Source organism: Equus quagga, chromosome 18, assembly GCF_021613505.1.
Source record: "Equus quagga isolate Etosha38 chromosome 18, UCLA_HA_Equagga_1.0, whole genome shotgun sequence".
NCBI classification, from domain to species: Eukaryota; Metazoa; Chordata; class Mammalia; order Perissodactyla; family Equidae; genus Equus; species Equus quagga.
This window is the reverse complement of record NC_060284.1, coordinates 3,375,276-3,400,047: the sequence shown is the minus strand read 5'-3', so window position 1 is coordinate 3,400,047 and position 24,772 is coordinate 3,375,276. Positions and strand designations below refer to the sequence as shown.

The 24,772-nt window shown below is 41.0% G+C and overlaps 1 protein-coding gene across 3 annotated transcripts in view; it reads right to left on the bottom strand.

The window, feature by feature from the left end:
* UBE2U (ubiquitin conjugating enzyme E2 U) overlaps nucleotides 1–20,232 on the bottom strand; it is a 55,258-nt gene extending 35,026 nt beyond the window's left edge. For all 3 annotated transcript variants that reach the window (XR_006885980.1, XR_006885981.1, XM_046645117.1), the window contains exons 1-5: nucleotides 19,786–20,232; nucleotides 18,229–18,310; nucleotides 17,134–17,226; nucleotides 12,984–13,081; nucleotides 5,194–5,314 (exon numbers count right to left, since the gene is read on the bottom strand). Coding sequence is in view for 1 of the 3 variants with exons in the window: in XM_046645117.1 (XP_046501073.1) it covers nucleotides 5,194–5,314; nucleotides 12,984–13,081; nucleotides 17,134–17,226; nucleotides 18,229–18,310; nucleotides 19,786–19,950 (559 nt within the window). In the remaining 2 variants the exon portion in view is untranslated. The remainder of the gene's footprint in view (nucleotides 1–5,193; nucleotides 5,315–12,983; nucleotides 13,082–17,133; nucleotides 17,227–18,228; nucleotides 18,311–19,785) is intronic.
* Nucleotides 20,233–24,772: the final 4,540 nt, after the last annotated feature.

The following is a 24,772-nucleotide window of genomic DNA, read 5'->3' as shown; positions in this document are numbered from 1 at the left end:
ATGAACCCTATGTTTTGAAATATCAAAACAAATATGATAGAAGATAAGCATGATTTGACCATATAACCACATAGAAATAAAAATTCACTAGGACAAACTGGAAATAAACAAGGACATGTGAGCTCACATGAAATCCCTTTGTAACAAATTAGAATCTAGGGGGCAAAACAGTTGTTATGTGTTGTCTCCTTCCAGACCTTTCCTCTGCCTTCCTCCAAGTCTTCATAAATGAACCGAAGTATAACTGGGAAGGTCCTTGTCCAACTCCCGACACCGGGCAAGAAGCTCTTGGACCACAGCCCTGACAAACAGCCATTCCACTCTGCTAAATGAACCTGGTTCTATAGAAGCATCTCTCTAGTGACGGGGGCTGACCACTTGCCAACATGGCCTTGTCCGTTCTTAAGCAACTTGAATCGTTAGAAAAGCCTTCCTCGTGTTTGGCCACCTGGGGCCTGGGTGGACTTTACCATCAGGGATGCTGCAGGTACATTTCACGGCATTTGCTTCTGGGAAAGATTGGTTAGGCATCCAACTGACTATAGAATTTATTGTCCGAACTGGAACACAGAGTGAGAGAGGGTACCAGAAATAATTACAGCAGGACTGCGCCAGGCAGTCTGGTGTACCTGAGCATCCTAACATAAGCAAGGGAGACGAGGCTGCCAGGATACAGGAAGGTCTTTGAGACCTCCGCCAACTGGGTCTGAGCGCAGAGCTTGGTGCGTTCTTGTCGACGCACCAAGGCAAAGGCCTAGCTGTTCGGGCAAAGTACAGACATCAGGGAAAGTTTAGGGAATGAGAGGCATTTGCAAGTCTGCATACCAAGTACCAGATTTAGGCTTAGGATAAAAAAATTAATTCCAGACCACTGATTATGAGGAAGAAGTCCCTAATATATTCACGGTATGTTCTGGCACAAGGCAGGGCCAGGCCTGCCTCCTCTGGGCTTCAGTGGCTGCCACCCAACAGGCTGGGAAGCTGTGACTGACTTGTAGCTTCCACATTAGTTCTACTTCAGTTTTTTGGAGCAACCTGGAAGTGATTTCCCTTTTCTAGGGGAAATCCCTTCAAATATTTGCAAACAGCTTTTACAACTGCCTTTTATCTTTTCTTCCATTAGCTAAACATATATAGTTTATTCAGCCACAGGAGACGTGATGCTCCAGAGCGAAGGTGAAGGGTTTCCAGACGCGGGCGCAGCAAACCAGAGCAGGTAAAACCATAGAATGCCCCGTGCTCAGCAGAAGGGCACATGAAGCTCGCGATCAAACAGCTCCCCAAGAACTGTGTCACAGAATCAAGTTCTGCTATCAAGTCAGCTCTGTTCCATTCTGTACTTGGAAATTTTAATTCTTTGATCCCAAATGAATGACTTTATGTTCATCTCACTCAACTCAAGAGGCACAGGGAGGTGGGACTGCCCGGGCTGAAGTGCTAGCTCTGCACTGGCTCCCTGTGGCCTCGGGCTAGTCTGTCATCACTGACCCTTGGCTTCCTAGCTGAGGAAGAGGCTGAGGATCAGACGGACGGACATGTGTGAAAGCACTTTGTAAGCTAGGAAGTCAAATCAGGGTCTAAGTTCATGTGTATTTTTTCATTCGTTCAATATATACATTTTTATTCACTCCCTACAGCCAGACACGACTCTGATGGGCACTGAGGCTACAGGTCTAGCTTATAATTAATGCTGACAGAGATGAAATAATTAGCCGCCTCTTGAGTTTCTCATTTATACACTTGACTATCTGCTCCAGCTTTGTGTTATCTAAAAATGTGACAATACTTCCTCCTACGCACTTTCTGAATCTTCTTATTAATATATTAACACATAGGAGAGAAGATCCTTGTAGCATTCTAGCAGAGACCTGTTTCAGGTGTTACTGGTAATCAATTCTCATTGGATGCAGTCTTTCACAGGCATCCACAAGGTAGCAAACAACCGTCTAATTTAGAGTGAACGGGTTTCTGCACTTCCTCATTTCCCCCCAGAGCAGCTGTCCCTGCTGGACCACGATACTCTTTCCCCGTGAAGCCGCAGGAAATCTTTCTCTTCGTGGTCCCTATGCTACCACTCCCAGTCTGGCCGAGATGGCAAACAAGCTGATAGCTGTTCACCATCTTGGATTTCCACACATGTGACCAACACGAAGAAGATAGTGAAAACCTGCCACAGCACTATGTGCTTTGTTGCTCATTTGCGGGGTGATGTGGCAACTGGAGCAGCTTTTCTGTCTGGTGTGATGGTCAAGTCAGAGAACTGGAAGGAGAGAAGGAGGACGTCTATCTGACGGGAGGACAAAAGAAAGGGCCAACTTCTCTTCAGGTTTCTTCTCATCCTTTCTCTCTGCAGGGCAAACACAAAACCTACTGCCCAGAATAAGTTACTATAGAAAATTCTTTAAAATCAGTTTTTAAATTTCCATTCACTAGAATATGGACATAGCTTTGATATAGAATATTTCTGTATAAAGATGGCACTGTAGGGCTCGATGAAGGTTAAGTGGTAGGTATCATTCATTCATTCTACAAACATTTACTGAGTAGAGGATGCAGAAGTGGATGCTACTGTATTCTGGTGGGTCAGACATGTGATCAGAGTGGAGCAGTGCAACTCCTGTGTGTATAAACAAGCCTCAGAACCGTCAGAGAATGTTTGAGGAACTCTGTGAAAATCATGACATGTTTGAAGATATTGAAAAAGATGGCTGATCAACACCACCTGATTTGCGTCAGACCCAGGAGCCCTGTGGAGGAGCACTTGAACTTGGTCAGAATGAGACAGAACTAGCTAATGGACTGGCATGTCCCAGAAGGAGACTGGAAAAAGAGACAATGGATGTCTGAGAGAAAAAGCACACGGGAGGTCAGTTTGGCAGAGTGAGTCTGGACAGCAAGTCCTGCTGACTGGAGAGGTATGACACCAGCTACTACACAAGGCTGCTGGGCATGCTGGAAGGAGGAGGAGCAGACTCCAAACGGAAGAGCTAAGTCAGTAAGGGCCCAAACTCCACTTGTGGCAAACCCTCCTGGGCATAAGTAGTCAATGGCATCGCTCTTCTAACTGCAGAGAGGGACGGGGCAATGGAGGGATGGAGTTGAGTCATACAGAGGTCACTGGCAGGATGAGAGCAAACCAACGGCATCAGAAAAACACTGGTCAATAGAGCAGAAAGACTGAAGAGCCTCAGGTGCCATTCCCACCCGGACTCTTAGAAGGAATATCTGGGGGGACTCTCTAGAAAAAAAATGCTGAACATTTTCCTAATCAAGAGGAGAGGAGTCCCAGATCAGTAAGATCTGAGGTGCTGCAGGTGAAGTAAGAGAAAAATCCATTATAGCTCAAAGAGGTAAAATTAAATATCATATTTCATTGTTCTCAGAAATAGAACAAAGTATCCTAAAATTCACATAGGGCAACAAAAGACTCTGAACAGTTAAAGCAATCCTGAGAAAAAAGAACAAAGCTGGAGGCATCACAATCTCAGACCTCAAGATATGCTACAGAGCTATAGTAACCAAAACAGCATGGTACTGGCACAAAAACAGACACACAGATCAATGGAACAGAACCGAAAGCCCAGAATTAAAACTACAACTCTATGGTCAGCTAAGCTTCAACAAAGGATCCAACAACGTACAATGGAGAAAGGAAAGTCTCTTCAATAAATGGTGTTGGGAAAACTGGACAGCCACATGCAAAAGAATGAAAGTAGACCAGTATCTTTCACCATACACAAAAATTAACTCAAAATGGATCACAGACTTGAAGGTAAGACCTGAAACCATAAAACTTCTAGAAGAAAATAGAGGTAGTACATATTTGGACATCAGTCTTAGAAGCATATTTTTGAATACCATGCCTACTCGGGCAAGGGAGACAAAAGAAAAAATAAATAAATGGGACTTCATCAGACTAAAGAGCTTCTGCAAGGCAAAGGAAAGCAGGATCAAAACAAAAAGACAACCCACTAACTGGGAGAAAATATTTGCAAATCATATATCTGAGATGGGGTTAATCTCCATAATATATAAAGAACTCACACAACTGAACAACAACAACAAAAAACAACCCAGTCAAAAAATCGGCAGACTATATGAACAGACATTTCTCCAAAGAAGATATACAGATGGCCAATAGGCACATGAAAAGATGTTCAACATCACTGATCATCAGGGACATACAAATCAAAACTACACTAAGAAATCACCTTACACCTGTTAGAATGGCTATAATCACCAAGACAAAACATAACAAATGTTGGAGAGGATGTGGAGAAAACGGAACCCTCATATACTGTTGGTGGGAGTGCAAACTGATGCAGCCACTATGGAAAACGGTATGGAGATTTCTCAAAAAGTTAAAAATAGAAATACCATATGACCCAGCTATCCCACTACTGGGTATTTATCCAAATAACTTGAAATCAACAACAAAGAGATTTATGCACCCCTATGTTCATTGCAGCATTATTCACAATAGCCAAGAAGTGGAAGCAACCCAAATGCCCATTGACTGATGATTGGCTAAAGAAGATGTGGTGCGTGTATATATAATATATATATAGGCAAAATTGTCCCATTTGCAACAACATGGATGGACCTTTAGGGTATTAGGTTAAGCGAAATAAGCTAGACTGAGAAAGACAAACACTGTATGATTTCACTCATATGTGGAAGATAAACAAACACAAGGACAAAGAGAGCAGTTCAGCGGTTATGGGGGGAAGCTGGTTGGGGGGTGAGCACAAAGGGTGAAGGGGCTCACTTATACGGTGACTGACAAATAATAATGTACAACTGAAATTTCACAGTGTTGTAAACTATTATGACCTCAATGAAAAGAAACCCTAAAATATATAATGGAAAAAACCCACAAAAAACCACGATGGATTTTGAAAAAAATATATATATCTCGCATCTTTATGATAAGTAGACTAGTTTCAATTGGCACCGTCTATCCACATAACCACAATATTCAAAGATACTAAGCTTTTGATCTTTGATAACCTTTAAAAAAGGGTCACACTGACTGGTTCTGGAAAGAGGCAGACAGGAGAGATCTTAGCACAATTCCACTGCTGAAACGGATACAGAAAACATTCCCTTATAGAAGGGGATTTGCTAGATTACTCATTTGCTATAAATGTTTAATCAATAACTGGCAAATAACAATCAATAGGCACTTCTTACATTGTACTGGCTGGTCGAAAAGTCTTAGAACTATCAGGCTGTACATATGTTCATTTTTAATCAGAATTTGGGCTGCTTCCAAATTCACTGGGTTTTCTAGCACTGGGTTAGAGAGCATGACCTGAAGGAAAACAAACGGAACACACAGTTTTTAAAGTAAACTTTTTTCTTGGAGCAAAAAGACAGATCAATACATACAACATTCAAGAGGCATTAATTAAATGCCTACAATATCTGCCTGGAGATGGATCTAGAGGCGCATCGGGCATGGTCCCTGCTCTCAAGACTCTTCATCTATTTTTTACTGTTCGTTCATGAGCCAAACATAAGGATCAAAACAAGCTACAAATTCCTTCTTGTAACTTACTTCTTCCTATCCCATAAATTTAAATTGAATGTATGTGTAAAGGAACTAAACATTCAGAAACAGTTCCATTAAAAAATAAAACCTTACATTTTTAACATAAGATCATATTTAGGTCACGGATAAACAAACACATGTATTAACACACATCTGTACAATTTAACATCCCTCCAGATCATCGAATGATTAATTTGGTATCTGTAGTAATATTCTATTGCTGCTGTAACAAATTACCACACATTTAGCAGCTTAAAATAACACAGATTTGTTCTCTCACATTTGCACATGTGGGAAGTCTGGGGTGGTTGGGCTGTTTTCTCTTCCTGATTTAACAAGACTGAAATCAAGGTGTTGGCCGGCTGGGCTCTTATCAGAGGCTCTGGGAGAATCTGCTCCCCAGATCATTGAGGTTGTTTGTGAGCTGAATTTAGTCCCTTGCAATCGTAGGACTGAGGTCCTGCTTCTTTGCTGGCTGTTACCTGGGGGCTCCCCTCAGCTCCAAGAGGTCTCTTGTGGGTCTTTACACTTGGACTCATACATCTCAGAGGCAGTAAAGGTGTGAAAAATCCTCTCACGTTTGGAATCTCTCTGATGCCCGCACCTGTCACCTCTCTCCTCCTTCTTCCACCGTATTTCTCTGAGTGACCTGCTGCCTCCCTCTTTTCTTAGTAAGGGCTCGTGTGGTTCCTTTGGGCCCTACCCGCTGCATAATTTAGGAGAACCTACCTATTTTAAGGTCAGCTGATTACTAACCATAATTCGCTCACAAAGTCCCTTCAGAGCAGTACCTAGATTAGTGTCTGATGGATTAAGCAGAGGAGTTACTGGGGGGACATCTTTAAAATTCTGCATACCACAGCATCTATGAATCTGGACAAAAGAGGTGACCAGTAGTAACCAAAACTTCTTAGTGCTGCTGGACCATGATCTTGTTTATCTGTACCTCACAATTAATATTAGCCCAAATTGAAAATATTTATTCAATAATTCAATATTTTGAATATTATAACATGCAAGCTATATAATAAAATATAGCTAAAATAATAACTACCAGAATACTCAAGTGTAGATGCAGGTCAAAGTGGATAACTGTGGTTTAAGAGTCATGGAAATGATGGCAATCTTTCACTACTGAAAGCAATAATCTGACATCTGATATTTCAAAAGCAACAAGAATTTTCCGCTGTTATTTGAGTTTTCCTGTTTGGAAAACCCATTTGAGCTATATTTCCAAGAATATTACAATTGCTTAAATAAGGATTCAGTGTGGATTGCACTATACCCTTCAAAGTGGGTGGGAAGCAGATGAAACTCATCTTTAAGAGCGAGTTCTGGTCTTTGGCTAGAGAGAGAATCTTTCTCAGAGATGCACAGCTGGTAAAGTTTATTCAATAGTCTTCGTATTGACACTGTGTCTGCGACCTTTTCATATAATGTGTACACAAGCTACTGACTGTACTTAATGATTTTTAAGAACTGGAATATGAGGAATATATTAAAATGTATAAATCAGTCACCCTGCTAAAATAGTAAAAAGTCCAGATTTTAAATTAGCCATATGATTGTATGAAATAATATAAGAGGCTCTCCAGAGGATAAGTACAAAAATTTGAAGCATCAGTAAACTAGAACAGTAGGTATATTTTATAACATCTAGTTAGTTAAAGCCCATGATTTGTAATTCATTCTATGGGTGGGTGCTGATATTTACTTTTGCATTCTACATGGAAGTGAAAGTGTTCGAATAAGTTAAGATTGTAAAAATTTTAGGAGGAGACGATTAGTATATTTAGATTTTAAAATATTTTAAACACCATTTCAAGTACCACTCCCTTGAATGACAATGTGATAATTATAAATGTGTCTCATTTGTTAGTCAAAAGGAAGTAGTCAGAAATTATGGTCTATACTTGTACTGTCTATTACAGAAGGTTTTAGCCAAAAGTGGCAATTTAAATTAACTAAAATTAAATAAAATGGGAGAGTGACATCAGCATCACAGTGGAGTGAGCTCTTCCCTTAGTCTCTCCCCCCTAACATACAATGAAAAAGACATTCATAAACTGACAGAAGACATTCACACAACACAACAGACGTCTGAGAGTCCCACGCAGCCATACTTCTGAAGTTGGAGGTGCTGGATCCCCCAGGAGGCAGTGGAAAGAGGTAAGGGGATCTCCCCTCCCTCCTGAACGGCAGTGATCTAGAATGCGGGACCTTGTGCTGTGGCCGGCACATGACTCTGAGACAAGAGGGAGGAAAGGGCAGCTTTCTGCAGGAATGCCTTCAATCAAGGAATTGCCTCCCAGCCTGTGGGAATGCTCCACATGGAGGAGGCTAAGTAACTGCAGGGCTGCCTTCACCAAGCCGAGCAGCCCAGGAGGGCAGACAGTGAGTGCAGAGTGGGAGCCCCCGCCAGGATTGTGCATGTGAAAGAAAACACCCCTTGCCCCACCTGGTGCACCAGCTCGGCTGGTAGGCCAGAGCAAGAGACCCCCACCAGTGCGCCAGCACATACATGTGTAAAGTAATGGCAGCCAGTGGGAAAACACAGATGGGTCCTGTTGGCATAGCTTCCAATGGACAGGCACAATTGCCAAAGATTGTCGTAGGCTCAGAATAAACAGCTCCTGCCCCCCCCCCCCACCCCCAATGGCAGCAGGTGAAATCTCTGACCAGATACTACAACTATGCAATGGCACAGGTCCACCCCATCAAATAGCGTGAAGAGGTATATTAACGCTCCAGAGAAGAAGGAAAATGACAAGTACCCAGAAATCAATCCTGAAGTCACAGAAATTTACAATCTAAATGACAGAGAATTCAAAATAGTTAAAATAAAGAAACTCAATGAGTTACAAGAAAACTCAGAAATACAGTTCAATGGAAGCATGAATAAAATTAATAAACACAGGGAATTCTTCACAAAAGAGATTGAAATTAAAAAAATCAGAAATGTAGGAGATAAAAAATACAATGAATGAAATATAGAAAAATCTGGAATCCTTAAATAGCACAGCTGATATTATGGAGGACAGATTTAGTAATTCAGAGGACAGAAATACAGAAAAGCTTCAGATGGAGGAGGAGAGAGAAATAAGACTAAAAAGAAATGAAGATATATCCAATTCAATTAGGAAATGCAACATAAGGATTACAGGTATTCCAGAGGGAGAAGAGAGGGAAGACAGGAACAGAAAGCTTGTTCAAAGAAACAATAGCTGAGAACATCCCAAACCTGAAGAAGGAGCTGGAATTACATGTAAAAGAAGCTAATAAAACTCCTAATTACATCAATGTAAAAAGATCTTCTCCAAGGCATATATTAGTAAAAGTGGCAAAAGTCAATGACAAAGAAAAAATATGAAGGGCAGCAAGGCAGAAGAAAATAACCTACAAAGGAACCCCTATCAGGCTTTCAGCAGATTTCTCAGTAGAAAGCTTACTGGCTAGGAGAGAGTGGAATGATATATTCAAAATTCTGAAAGACAAAAAATTCCAGCCAAGAATACTCTATCCAGTGAAACAATCCTTTAGATACGATGGAGAAATAAAAACTTTCCCAGATAAACACAAGCTGAGGAAGTTCATCAGCACAAGACACCCCCTAAAAGAAATTATCAAGAAGTTCCACATACCTGCCAAAAAAAAAAAAAAAAGAAAAGAAAGGATTTACAAAGACTTGAGCAAGGAGATAAATAGGGAGACAAAATCAGAAAATTGCAGCTCTCTATGAGAACAAGTTAGCAAACACTTTATTATAATATTAAAGATAAAGGGAAGGAAAACCTCAATAATAACTATAATCACTTCATTTCAGCCACAGACTCACAACACAAAACGGCTAAGTTGTGACAACAATAACTCAGACAGGGAAGAGCAAAGGGATGGAACCTGCTTAGACTAAGGAAATAAGAGGCTATCAGAAAATGGATTATCTCATCTGTGAGATCTTTTACACAAACCTCACAATAACTACCAAACAAAAAATCAGAACAGAGACATAAATGATAAAGAGAAAACTGAGAAAACCATCATAGAAACTGACCAAACTGAAATGGCAGTCAGAAACACATGGGAAGAGAAACAAGGGAAATATAGAACAACTGGAAAACAAGAGATAAAATGGCAGCATTAATCCCTCATATATCAATAATCACTCTAAATGTAAATCGACTGAATTCTCCAATCAAAACACACAGAGTGGCTGGATGGATTAAAAAACAAGACTCATCAATATGCTGCCTCCAGGAAATACGCCTCAGCTCTAAAGACCAACACAGGCTCAGAGTGAAAGGATGGAAACAATACATGAAGCTAATGGCAAACAAAAGAAAGCAGGTGTTGCCATACTTATATCAGACAGAGTAGACTTCAAGACAAGACAGGTAAAGAGAGACAAAGAGGATCAGTATATAATGATAAAAGGGACACTCCACCAAGAAGACATTTCTAAATATATATGCACCTAACACAGGAGCATGAAAGTACATAAAGCAACCATTAACAGACCTAAAAGGAGAAATTGACAGCAACACAGTAATAGCAGGGGACCTCAACACACCACTCACATCAACAGATAGATCACTCAACAGAAAGTAAACAAGGAAATAGTGGGATTAAATGAAAAACTAGACCAGATGGACTTAATAGATATATACAGAACACTTCATCCAAAAACAGCAGAATACACATTCTTCTCAAGTGCACATGGAACATTCTCAAAGATAGACCATATGTTGGGAAACAAGGCAAGCCTCAGTAAATTTAAGAAGATTGAAATCATATCAAGCATCTTTTCTAACCATAATGGAATGAAACTAGAAATCAACTGCAAGAAAAAAGCTGGGAAAGCGACAAATATGTGGAGACTAAACAGCATGCTACTGAACAACCAATGGATCAGTGAAGAAATTAAAGGACAAATCAAAAAATATCTGGAGACAAAAGAAAATGAAAACACACCATACCAACTCATACGGAATGCAGCAAAAGCAGTCCTAAGATGGAAATTCATAGCAATACAGGCTCACCTTAACAAACAAGAAAAGTCTCAAATAAGCAATCTTAAAGTATACCTAACAGAACTAGAAAAAGAAGAACAAAGCCCAAAGTCAGCAGAAGATGGGAAACAATAAAAATTATGGCAGAAATAAATGAAATAGAAACCAAAAAAAAAAAACAGTAGAAAGGATTCACGAAACTAAGAGCTGGTTCTTTGAGAAGATAAGCAAAAGTGACAAACCCTTAGTCAGACTCACAAAGGAAAAAAGAGAGAAGGCTCAAGTAAATAAAATTAGAAATGAAAGAGGAGAAACTACAACTGATACCACAGAAATACAAAGAGTTTTAAGAGAATACTATGAAAAACTATATGCTAACAAATTGGACAATTTAGAAGAAACAGATAAATTTTAGACTGATAAGCCAGACAAAGACAAACACTGCATGATTTCACTCATATGTGGAGGATAAGCAAACACACGTACAAAGAGAACAGATTAGTGGTTACCAGAGGAGAAGGGGGTTGGGGAGTGGGCATAAGGAGTAAAGGGGCGCATTTATATAGTGACTGACAAATAATAATGTACAACTGAAATTTCACAATTTTATAAACTAGCATGACCTCAAGAAAAGAAAATTAAATTAAAGAACTAAATAAAATGAAAAACTCAGTTCCTCAGTTACACTAGCCACATTTCAAGTGCTCAGGAGCCGCAAGTGACTGGTGGCGGCCATATTGGATAGCTTTTATTGACTTCTTTTCTTGGACCACTTGTGGGTCTAAGTACTTTCCATCTATTACTTCATTTAATCCTCGCAAGTGCCATGAGGGAGCTACTAACAGCCCCATCTTACTAAGGAAGGAATTGAGGCATTGAGAAGAGAAGAAAGTTGTCCAACAGCACAAAGGTGTTAAGTGGCAGAATCAGGCTGTGAAGCCAAGCAAACTGATCTCAGAGCTCCAGACTGACCTCCTATTACATGGTTCTGCATTTCACTCTGGCTTGCCCTCACTCACGACATTTTGGGAACTTTCAGTTTCTCCCTTCTTAAGGCAGATCCTACTTTAGGTGCATGAGGTAGGAACGTGACTCGGTTCAGAGGAACCCAAAGAGCCACTCGGATATCTGCATACCATGCACCCTCACCGCCTTCAAGTCTCTGCTCAAACGTCGCTCCCAGCACAGGGCCTGGCACAGGTACATGCTTGATACTTATTTGCAGAATGAATGAATGAATTGAACATTGAATCCTTTCAAAAGATTAAATTTCACTCAGTATACTAAGGTGACTAGATAGAAAATTAAGCATTGTTTTATTCTATTTTAAAAATAAGAAATGGAATTTGCGTTACAATTCTCTTACTGAGAAAATGCAATTAAGCCAGAAGGCTTTATTCTCCAAGTATTCCAGATAATCAAAATTTAATAGTTTATCTCTGGACATTATTAATGATGAGTGGGTTCTTGTAGAAAATTGCTGAGCTGCATCTAAGTGGTCAAAGCAAGTGCCACTGAAATAATTTACTTCGGCATCAGATAAGAAAGACGGCTCTTTGGGGCTGGTCCCATGGCCAAGTGGTTAAGCTGGCATGTTCCACTTCGGTGGCCCAGGGTTTCGCTGGTTTGGATGAGGACATGGCACCGCTCATCAGGCCATGCTGAGTCAGCGTCCCACACAGCAGAACCAGAGGCACTCACAACCAAAGTATACAACTATGTATGGGGGTCTTTGGGGAGACAAAGAAGAAGAAAAGGAAAAAAAGGATTGGCAACAGATGTTAGCTCAGTTGCCAATCTTAAAAAAAAAAGGAAAGAGGGCTCTTTGAGGGTGAGGAATAACGCAACACTGAGGCGGGCTCCTAAGGACCACGGAACGGGAGGTAAAGGGGACATTCTCGGAACAGGTATCCGTCTGAGGGGAGAAGAAAATCCCAGGTTTGACCATTCACTGGGTTTGATATGGAGGCTTATAAAAGAACAAGCAGCTGGCATCACCAGAACAAAGGACAAAGCCGAGCATTTTAAGTCGTACTCACTGCATCCCCTTTGTGAGGAAGGCAAGGCTCCTGATGAGGAGAGATGGAGAGGCCTGCTCAGTATTATGAAGGGAAGTCAGGAGCCAAGAGGAAACTTAGGACTCCGTTTCTAAAGCTGAAACCATCCAAACAGCTCCCTTCTTCTTTTATAAAATACGTATTCTGTGGTTGTGAAGGGCCTTAACTATTAATTTCACTTTAAAAATAATAGTCTTTATAATTCGACATCCATTTTATAGACTTGATGCAGAAATGCTATTGATTTAAATAAACTGTTTCAAGTCCTTTAAACATTTAAAAAAGCAGTGTACATTTTAGTCCTATATTTGAATAATTGGGGTAACTAAAATGATTAAAGAGAGCATTATATTAATCTGTTCTTACCTGGAGGGTAAGTAGGATGCTGCTCAATGTATAGCTTGTACTCCACTTATCAGGATTGTCCAAAAAGTCTATACAGGGCCGGCCAGTATATAGGTCTACTGCATTAAAATAATACATTAACATTGATACGTATAATACAACTATCATTTAAAACTTATAAACATCAAAATATCATAGGCAAAATTAGAAAACAAACAACAAAGCAGGAAAATTATTTGCAGAGAATATGCCAGACAGTTAATACAGGGCAGCCGTAAAGAGTATGGACTTTGGTGTCAGACACACACAGATTTGAACATTGGCTCCCCCACTTATCAGCTATGTGATGCTGAGCAATTAACTTTACCTCTTCAGGTCTCACTTTCTTAATATGTGAACTGAGTTACGATTAAAGTACCCATGTTCACTGTAAAGAATTAGTAAAATAAAGTACTTGATAGAGTACCTGGCATATAGTGAATCCTCAAAAAATGATAGGTATCATTATTAATAATACTTTTATTAACATGTAAATAATGTTTATAAATGAATAAGAAAAACACATACTCTGATAGAAAAATCTTGCAATAAAAAAGGTAAGAACTGAGAAGAAAATCTTGAAAAGGTAAAAAGAGGGATCTTAGACTTAGTAGATTACATTGTATTATAAAACCACAATAATTATAACAGCATAGAGGGACACAAGATTAGACAGAGTAAACAATGTAACAAGAGAATTTTGAAACAAATCATAGTATGTATTAACATTGTTGTATGTTAAAAGTGAAATTGTGACTCAGTGGTGAAAGAAAAGATTGCCAACAAACGCTATAAAAACTGTTGCGATCTACTCATTGCATCTCAGTGCCTACTCTCCCTTTCTCCCATTTCTTCTCTCTGTGATGAGAAACACTCTGCCTGCCTCCAACCCCATCCTCCCTCGAGGTTTCCGGTGAGTACATGGGAGCTGGGATCACTCTTACCAGCCTCCCCTCCAGCAAGATGTGCCCATGTGACTAAGTTTCAACCATGAGTGTGCAATGTGTGGATCACATTTTCTTAAGGGAGCTGTTTTGCCCTTCTCTCTCTCTCCCCCTCCCCACTGGCTAAAAAGGTGACAGAGTAAATGCCTTAGATCCAGAAATGGAAGCCACACACTGAGGATGGCAAAACCTCCCTGCCGGCTTTGTTCTGTTCTATATGGATTGGAAAGATATGCAGAAGCTGGCCAACACAATCAAATCAATATTTGGGAAGAAAAAAGAATAGAGTTAGACGCGAAAAATAAAATTATAGAATTTAAGAAGAATATTAAAATGATTGTGTTCTGGAGAAGGATCATCTAAGCTTAAAGATAAATGCAAAAATCTCAAAGGACAAGACTAATAAACATGACTATATAAAAATTTAAAAATCCCAGACAAAAAAGAATTAAAAATTAGTAACAAGTGACAGGAAATATTTGTGACATCTAGGACAATGTGATAACATTGTTAATAAGTCTGACAATTCACAAAACAAGAAACATAATCAACAGATGAGAAAAAACGTTTAACTCACAAGTATTCAAAGAAGTATATATTGAAATAAGAAAATTCTTATCAAGTTTGGAAAAAAAATTTCTCCAAAGTTTCTATGCCCAGAATTGGAGAGCACGAGAGCGTTCAGAACTTCATATCCGCTTACTGGTGGGGTGTAAATAACGTCCCTGAAAGGCAGTTGGGCTTATGCGTCTACAGACTTAGAACTGTACACAGACATCCTTTGGAGTTTGGCGGCTAATAAATAACACACCTCTCTTCCCAAGTTCAAATATGATGAGATAGACCAAGGTGATGAAAGACGAAAGGAGAAAACATCAATTTTAGTTAAGACTGAAATGGTAAATGCACTTGACCAATGGCTTTAATCGGACTCCACAAAAGTCCCTCTGGTTTGAACGCTACCCTCAACCTAAAGCCTGCCCGAGTGTCCTGCCTGGAGAGGCAGGGACCATACCATCCCAAGCTCTGGCAGGTTGGAAGGAAAGTGCTGAGGAAGTGCCTGCCCAGAGGGCTAGAGGGAAGGAAGACCATCGAGTCTTCCCATGCTTTTCTCTCCTACAGACCGATGCTCTCTCTACTCTGCGGAGAGGGAGGGATGAGGACTGAGGGAGAAGAATCCCCTCTCTGCTATATTTAATCCATAATTCTGCCGCTACTGATTTATTTTAAGCAAATAATGGCAAATGTACACAATTTTGTACTATAAATTTGTTTATCCTTTAAAAATAGGTCTTAATTACAAAAGTGATAAAGTACTTGAAATAAATTACATAAAAGTATATAAAATAAAAGATGAATGCTCCCATGTCTACTAATGACCCTTTCAGAGTTATTACCAGCTGGAGGGCACAAATATACATACACACATATGTGTGTGTGTGTGTGTCTGAGTGTGTGCATGGCCTTTGTTTTTCCATTAAGTTGAATTATATTTTACATTTTGCTCTTCAAAGGGTTTTTTTATTTAACAGCAAGTTGTCAACATATTTCTGGACATATTTATTTTAAAAAATTTGAACACCAACTCACCTGCCAAGTAATGAAGAGTCTAGGGGTATGGCCATGACCATAAAGTCTGGCCTTGGCAGAGCTTTCTTGCTCTGTTTAAAAGCAGTACATATAGATGTAGGACATTTTACTTAAAAATTTCTATATTAAGGGACATTGAGCTTATTTCCCTTGTATTTATTTCCAGCATTGTTAATGGCAGCAAATAGTTTTAAATATTAAACATAGTCTCGCACACCTGTGCTAGTATTTCTATGGAATAATTTATAAATTATTATTATAAACTTAGGGCTATTTGCATTTTATATCTGACTAGAAATTGTCAAATTGCTTCCCAAAAAGGTCACACTAAGGTCATCATTATGTCAGAGAACCCGTGTCTGCCCACACCTACTAAAACTGCATATTATTTTTAACATTTTGTAAATGTAAGTGATGAACCACAATTTTTGTTTCTTTGTTTGTTTAGTGAGGAAGATTTGCCCTGAGCTAACATCTGTTGCCAATCTTCCTCTTTTTTCGCTTGAGGAAGATTAGCCCTGAGCTAATATCTGTGCCAATCTTCCTCTATTTTGTATGTGGGATGCTGACCCAGCATGGCTTGATGAGTGGTGTAGGTCCATGCCCGGGATCCAAACCCCCGAACCTGGGTTGCTGAAGCAAAGTGCACCAGACTTAACCACCACACCACAGGGCCAGACCACAATTTTTTTGTTTTAATATGCATTTATTTTCTTACTAGTGAGGTGGAACTTTTTTATGTTTATTTTTCTTATTTTATGTTATTTTTGTTTCTTCTATTAAGTGGTTTTTTATGGCCTCTGTCCATTTTTTTATTGCTTTATGTTTTCTTATTGATTCACATGTGCTCTTTACATGTTATAGATATTATCTTTCATACATTGCAGATAGTTTCCCTTAGTTTGCAAAAGTAAATGTATTTTGTCTCTGTTTATAATATTGCTGGCTGTGAAGAAGTTGTAAAAAGTTTATGTAGTTTAATGTGACATGCTTTTCCCATAGTTTCTTGGTTTTATCGTATTTAGAAAGGCCTTCCTACCAAGGCCATAAAAAATTCGATTAGATTTTGCTCTTTTTGCATTTAAAAGTTTTAAATTTTTGATCCCTCAGGAATTCATTTTATGTATAACTTGAAGTACCAATCTGACCTATTTTTTTCTAAAATGTTAATTTGTCAGTGCATCATTTTTTATAATAATAAAAAATTGAGACCCAACTAAAATATTGAACAACACAGGAATGGTTAAGTTTATCATTCATTCATTAAAAGTGATCTTTTGGAAGTGTTTTAATAATGCAGAAATAAACTAATTATGTAATTTTCCTTAAAAAGCTAGCCACAAAACTATATGTAATACCTCCACGATGTAGAACAAATACATACATAGAAAAAAGGACATAAATTTAGTTAAATGTTGAGAATAACGTCTCTTTGAATTAGGACTCCAGGTGACAATTTTTTTCTACTTTCCCCCATAGGCACACGTACTTTTAGAATCATAACAAAGTTGTTAAAAACAAACATTATTAAAAACTAATGAGGACAAAGGATAATAAGGACAGAGCCCCTGATGATAAAAAACTCATTTGGTCCTTACCATTTGGATGAAAAGGAATTGTTCTAAATTTCACAGTTGGAGGGACAAAATTGTACTCCGGTGTAAAATTTATCGTTAGTTGGAAGGGTAATCCTACGAAGTAGAAATGAACATTTGTATTAAAGTGTCATATTTACTGATTAACTGAAGTCTCTTCCTACAGATTAGCTTCCCCATGGTCCCTAGAGTCTTATTTGTAGGTAAACTGAATCGTAGGGTGCATAGACCCTTGAGATAGTATAACAGACGCTCGCAGTCTAATTCCACTATGTTTCAGCCTGTTTCCCACCAGTTCTCCATCCACTAACTCCATCCGCCTACACCCACCCCTTCACTGTACATCTCAAAGGGACTGAACTCACTGTTACAGAGCCCTCTCTTGTCTCTACACCTCTGCCGTGCTGTTCTCTCTCCCTGAATTTCCTTCCCCTCCTTCTAAACCTGGCAAGCTCTTCTGCGTTCTTTAGGACTCACCTCAGATGTGACTCCCTTGGGAAGGCAGTCCTGACTCTCAAAGGCAACATTAACTAACCACTGCCTTCTCGGCATTCTGTTCAAAATCCAGAACAGCTCACGTGACATTTTACTGTAACTATCCACTTCCATGTTTTTCTTCTCTGCCTCACTCAACAAATCTATCTTGTTAATCCACGATTTAAAGATTGCATAGTCATTACAGTTTAGAGTGGCTCAGTCTTCCGGAGAATTTGATTTATGGATATTTGGTGGAAAATCATAGAGAAAAAAATGAGGGATAATTGTGGCATTTTGATGCCCATAGGAATTTTGATAGCTATTTTCTGATTTCATGGAAGACTGTTAGGTGATATTCTCAATTCATATATACTTCATTGTGTCTGCTTCTTTAAAATGTAATAACATTAAGATTTGGCATAAAGGAAAATTCAAACCTAAAATTTCCATCTATGTTGACAAATGGCAAAAAAAATTAAGCCATATAATGAAAAACTGACGTGAAAACTTTTAGAATTCCAGAAAATGTATATAATACAATCTTACTATAGGCACAAAGAAGATAGGTTAATAATGGTATAAAGATTTGTTTTTAAGTAGATCAGTTTTGAAAACACAAACCGTGCCAAATGGTATTCTGCAGACCTTCAATTTCAGCTTCCCATTCCAACAGATCTTCACTTACAGGAAAGGCAGCAATACCCTTTAATTTAAAAAAAAATCAAAGCAGAAAAAAGGATTAAATATTTACTGCAGATTTGAAAATCACATATTAGGTTATGATGAATTCCAAAAACTCTACATTTTATTTTCCTGATAAATTGATTTATTTGTTGATTTGGGGAGGTATTATATATTGCCTTAGGACACAGATGGTAAAGTAGATTCCACGAAACACGCAACAGTAAATTTAAAATAAATTGTAAGCACGGAAGTCACAAGTGGGGCAGGAAGGCCAAGACTGGGATGTGTGGCTTACGTAAGTCAGTCGCCAATTTCAGATTCAAATTAGAAAAGAAGGAGGTAGTTGGAAAGCATGGGTTTCTTCAAAACTTTAAAAAATCCTGTGAATGCTATGTGGAAGGCATGAAGTAAGAACAGTTTCATTAAGAAAAACGCAACACCAACACTACGCTTGTACGTAAAAGTAAATGTTTCCTCTACTTGAGGTATTGTCCCAATGCCAAGAGACAAGAACGTACTTCATAGAAAACCTCATCGATTACGCTGAGGGATACACTCAGATACACTCAATAAATATTTCTGAGCAACCACAGCGTTATTAAGTATGTTAGGTGCTAGTCTGTATAAACATTATAATATATTCTATTATCCACATTCTCTATATTTACACATCCTTTCTCCCTTCATTGAATTCTCTTTCAACAGAGAACCTTGAAGGTCAGGCACAGCGGAAACAAGATCAAATGTGCGGTTCTTGTCTCAGGGACGTTTGTTGTCGGACTCAATAATTGCTCCCAGCATCTCCAGCGAGGCTGAACTGCACTGGACCACACTGGAAGCAACCGTTGGGAACAATCTACACCCTCCTTCTATGGACAATTTTCTTCTGTTTTTTCTCTTGGGTACTCCCTTCCCCTTGCTCTTCCATTTTTATTCTCCATACTGTATGAGATGTCGGCCTGTGGTACCTGTGGACACTGACAACCTCATTAGTGGCATTCGGGGCAAGGTCTTCCTCTGTGTTACAATGATAAGGGAAAGGGATTTCTGTTTTATATGTGACAGCCGTTGGCAAAAAGTGCATAGATGGCATGTAGTAGGACCAAGACTGAAGAGCACAGAGGATGGACTCCTGGGGCCAAATATTTACTGAACTTCTCTCTGAGCTTTGGGTTCACGGAAGGTATAGCAAAACACGACTTACGTTATAGTACTGGGCTTAATGTGTAACCCTGAACTATTAGTGCCTTACTGCGTGACACATCCAGATATTCGAGGCTTAAATATACAAAAATGACTCAGCACAATGTGCTCAATATTGTTACCTATTATTATGAAATAGATTGTTATAGTGAAATGCATTTGTTAAATAACAGTACTGCAGTGACAAACTACGTGTAACTAAAGTACGCCTTATAGAATAAACATGGATTCAACGGATTTTCAGAAATCTGTACCCCGATGAAACACGTCCCTCAGGTCCCCAGTACTGACCGGATAATTGTTCTCCTTCAACTCCAGGAAGTCTTTCTCCAGCAAGAAGTAGGCTCTGCAGTGCATGATAAGGCAGCAGAGGATCTGTCCCCACGCTCCGCGGGGTGACTCTGAGGCAGGCGTCTGAGGTTTAGGGGTCACCCTCCACACCCAGGCAACTGACATAAGTTACTGGCTTCCTAGAGCTCCAGAACGCGGGGTGCTCCCAGGATGAGTGGCTTCTACGTCGGGCATACAACGGTGACTTTCTTTTCTCCTCTGACTCCACTAAACGAGGACTTCCAGGAGGAAAACGTGGACGCCTTCTCGACCGCGGCGTGCCGCTGCAGGGCCAGTCCACAGCCCAGCCCGGCCTTATCAAGGCGCACCTGGCTGAGCACCTGGGAGCCCCGTGTTGCCTGCGCGCGCCGCAGCCCCAGCCGGGGATGTCCCGGCCTCGCAGGTGTAGCCGCGGCCCGCTTAGCTGGAGGACGCAAATCGGTTGCCAAGCAACAGGATCCCGCGGGAAAAGAGAGAGAAGGAGGTGGGAGCTTGGCCTCCCCTCATCCAATCAGCGACAGGGGGAGGGCCCCTGGAAACCTCGGCAGCCAATCGTCCATCGGCTTCACTTTGAAAGCCCAATGAGAGACCCGTTGTCAAGGCAACACCCTCCCTCCCCGCTCGCTCAGCCCGCCAACGTGGACTCTACGCAACTAGCGTAAAGGGTCGGGGTAAAGTGCCAGGATCGGCCTGTACGTCACAGGAGCCTTCTTTGAAGTCCCTCTCGGAAATGATCCTTCGTTTTTCTTTGACTATCAGAAACTCTCAGATAATAAGTGACCAGCAGATACAGGCCTGCGCTTATTAATAATCGCTTACGTGGTAAATCCCATTCATGACACGTTCGCCTGCATTGTGATGTCATCGACTCCTGCAGTTACCCCGGGAGAATGCGCCAGGAACAGGGAACTACTCACAATTTCTCAGATTCCCATCTCTTGCAGCAGAGTTTTGCACCTGCTGTTCCTTCTGTCTAGATATTCATCCACCCTTCCTCCCCACATTGTCCTTCTCTCATCGGTCAGACTTAACTTTACCTACGACTCCTTATGGGACCCCCGAAGACAAGGTGAGGCTCCTCTCTTCTGTCATCCTAGAGGACCCTGTGTTTACCTCTTGGTTAGCATTCCCACGCTGTGTCGCAATGGCTTATGGTCTTCTCCAGCAGACTGTGAGCTACTTAAAGGCATTCATTTGTCAGCCCCGACTACAGAAACTGGCATCCTTGTTCAGAGCAATTTTTTTTTTTACTTATTATTTATTTACTAATTTTGTGGAAACAGGGTATCAGTTCAATTAGTTCATTTCACAAGTATTTATTGAGCACTTACTAAGTGCTGTGGAATGATTCAAGTGAAGTGACTGCCTTTACGGCTCCAGTATACAATAAACAAGTATACAAAAACAAAACAAGTATACAAAACAAGAGTCATACCTTCAGATCATGACAAGTGCTATGTAGACAATAGAACGGTAATGTGAGAGAGAATGGAGTAGGTTGTTGGGGGTTAGAAGTGGGGGTCCAGGAAGGCCTCTGCTGGGATTAGACTTTTGAGGTGATCCGTGAAAGATAGGAAGAGGAAGAATCAGCTATGTGAAATATTGAGGGCAGAGAGTTTTGAGAAGAAGAAAACACAATAGTTCTCAATCAGGAAAAAGCGAGGCTTGAAGAGGGAACCAGGGCGGGCCTGAGAGAGCAGAGGGAAGAGTGAAAACGCTGGGGCCCGACACAGCGCGTCTGGGGGTTTTATGTGACTAGCACTGGGAATCCTTTGGGTGGTTTTAAGTATGAGAGCATCATGCTCTGATTTACATTTACGAAATGACGCTGGCTGCTTTGTGGAGAACGGATTGTGGGGGAGACGGGTTGGAAGGCTCCCACGGTCAATTTCACGTCCAGGTATGGTAGCTTAGAAGTTCCCAGCAATGTGTTAACTTTACTAACACTTTGGCACAATAAAATGATTTGATTCTATGTTTCATAAAACTGAATATAAAGGAATGTTTCCTATTAAAATATCAACTAGGGGGGCTGGCCCCGTGGCCGAGTGGTTGGGTTCGTGCGCTCCGCTGCAGGTGGCCCAGTGTTTCGTTGGTTCGAGTCCTGGGCGCGGACATGGCACTGCTCATCAAACCACGCTGAGGCGGCGTCCCACATGCCACAACTAGAAGGACCCACAACGAAGAATATACACCTATGTACCAGGGGGCTTTGGGGAGAAAAAGGAAAAAAATTAAATCTTTAAAAAAAAAAAATATCAACTAGGATCTGAGACTGATCTTTTTGGCTCTCCTTTCCATCCCGCCAGATCTTAACTTGGATTTATGCACGACTGGGCATGTGAGGTGAAAGGGAAGCGTCAGTGAGAGGGGAATGGACCCGATTTGGGATCTTGACTAGGTTTCTTGAGGGTATCATGGTGGTCCGTGGTCCATCCTTCTACTCTGATCAGGGAATACTGTGATAGTAAGCACAGAATCCTTTGCTTTTTGTTTAAAATTTTGCTCTAGGGGAAATTATGTTAAAGAAAAAGATAAAATGAAAACATTCTTTGTTCTGAATTTTTGGAAATTGGTATTGATATGGTACTTTACTGCAATGAAAATCAAGTTGGTAGATTCTCACATGACCCCCCAAATCTGGATTGCTAGCCTTGACCTCCCCTCGGGACGTCAGACTACTAGACCCAACTACCTAGTCATCGCCCAGCTGTCCCAAGGACATTTCAAACTCAAAACGTCCCCAGACAAACTCATTACCTTTCCTCCTCTCAACTAGCCTTCTGTCCCATTTGGTTCAGCAAGTTCCTCAAGCTGGAAACTTGCAGTCTGCTCTGACGCCTCCTCCTCCTCATGGCTCACATTCACTCACTCATTAAGACCTGCCGTGACACTTCACAGTAATGTCTTTAAACAGACATGTGATCTTGTAATTTTCTGCTTAAAATGCTCCAAGGGGTGCCCTTCACCACCCAGCTCACCCTCCCTCCATCTTCAGAATTTTAAAAGTGGGCTGACTGCTGGGGTGTGGGTAGGGTGGCTGAAATCATGGGCAAATGTGTATGTGTCTATGTATCTGCATGAGTATGTGTGTGCATGTAGACTCTTTTTTTTGGTAAACCAGGGGCCGTGGAATTCAATAGTTTTAATAATAGTCTGTGATGTAAAGAGCTCAAGAAACCATGCGCCACAGAGTTAATGCCAAGCTTCCTAACATGGCACTGCAAAACCTCCCACGATATTGTTCCTGTCTGCCCCTTCCTTTTTGATGCCCATTCTGCTTCACATTTGAGATACCTGCACCTTTGAACGCTTGTCGTTTTCCTGTATCTACCAGCTTGCCTAGGCGCATGCCGTCTTCTCTACCTGGACTGCCTTCTTCTTCTTTTTCTCCTTCTCTTTCTTCTTGTCATCATTATTACCATCTGGCTAACCAGCCCTTACACATCCTGACAGACAAAAATTCCTTCTTGGAGGACCCTGAACCGCCAGGAGGGGTTGTCTTCTCATTTAACGTGGGCACGTCTTTGTGTCTTATTACCACATTATCTGTTTGTGGGGTTTTCTTCCCACCAGAATGTGAGTTCCCAAGGGCCTGGAGACTTGGTTACTCAGCACTGCATTGCCAGCACCAGGCGCCTGCTCAGAGGAGGAGGCGGTGTATGCTGACTGAATCAAACTTAGAGGAATGAAGAGTTCCGGGGCCAGGAGAGTGACCTGCAATGAAAGAACGACATGAGCAGAGGAAGGGTTTGCTTAGATGTGGCGTGGGGGGTGATTTAGAGGAGGTCGGCCAGCCCTCAGGGACACGGAGGCTCAAGTCTGGAGGACAGTGACAGATAGAGTGGACAATCGAGCAGAAAGACCGTGAGAGCAAGAGCCTCCAGAGCAGAGGGTCCCGGGGCTGCCGTCAGGGCGTAGGTTGTAAGCACAGTCCCCAGGACACCAAAGAGGAAGGTGCAAGCACTTGGAAAGGTCTCGCACCTGGCAGACCTCAGGGGACAAACAGTGAGGACTCCCAGAAATATTTTGGAAATGGAATTGTTGAGAAAGACAGAGCTTCCGGTGGGAACTGGGCTCTCCTGAGTTTGGAGCTACCAAGTAAACAGGGTCACAGTCATACTTCTTGGCTGGCCACCGTCCTCTGTTCTTACAGGTAGCTTAGCTCCTGTGTGGATGGGAGATGGGCTTCCGTTATGGGGGCTCCTGAGCTGAAGAGTGGACCTAGGACTTGGCGAGAAGCAAGATGAAGTGTGTGTGTGTGTGTGTTTAGCATCTAGCGTGTGTGCAGCAACTGGCTAGGTTTGCCTCCTACACTTAACAGCAGCAGAGCAGGAGAAGCATAGCATCAGCTGATCGGATATCTGGGTCACTTGAAATCAGAAACTTATGATTAGAACCTACCTAAAAATAATTCTCTCTGTCTGGACTTACCTTCCATTTGTTATAGCAAATGTCAGTTTTAATAAAATTACCACATTCACGATAGCATTGATGTTACATCTTTGCCACTTCTCACTGCCAGGCCGTATCTGTCTCTGCCTTATTCATCAGATTTGTTGTTGTGGTCATTTGTTTTTACATGAACCAACACAACCGGGAAAATAAATCTCATCTGTATCCTTCTGCTATCTTAATGTGTTAGTAAGTCTGGTGGTAAATAACGCGGGCCCTCGAGACAGACCTGGTTGCACGCCAGCACACCTCTGTTGGAATACCTATAAAGCCTTGAAGACGTCACTAGCCTCCATGGGTGTACATTTTCTCATCTATAATATGCAGCCTGTAATAATACCTCCCTCAGGATCCTTGTGAGGATTAAAGGGAATAATGCCCGTCAAGCACTCAGTCACTGCCTGGCACAGAGTGAGTGAGTGTCGACACCTGCATTTCCCATGTGCTGGGCCTGCCGTTCTAAGTGTTTTGCAGGAATTAATTTCATCCTCAA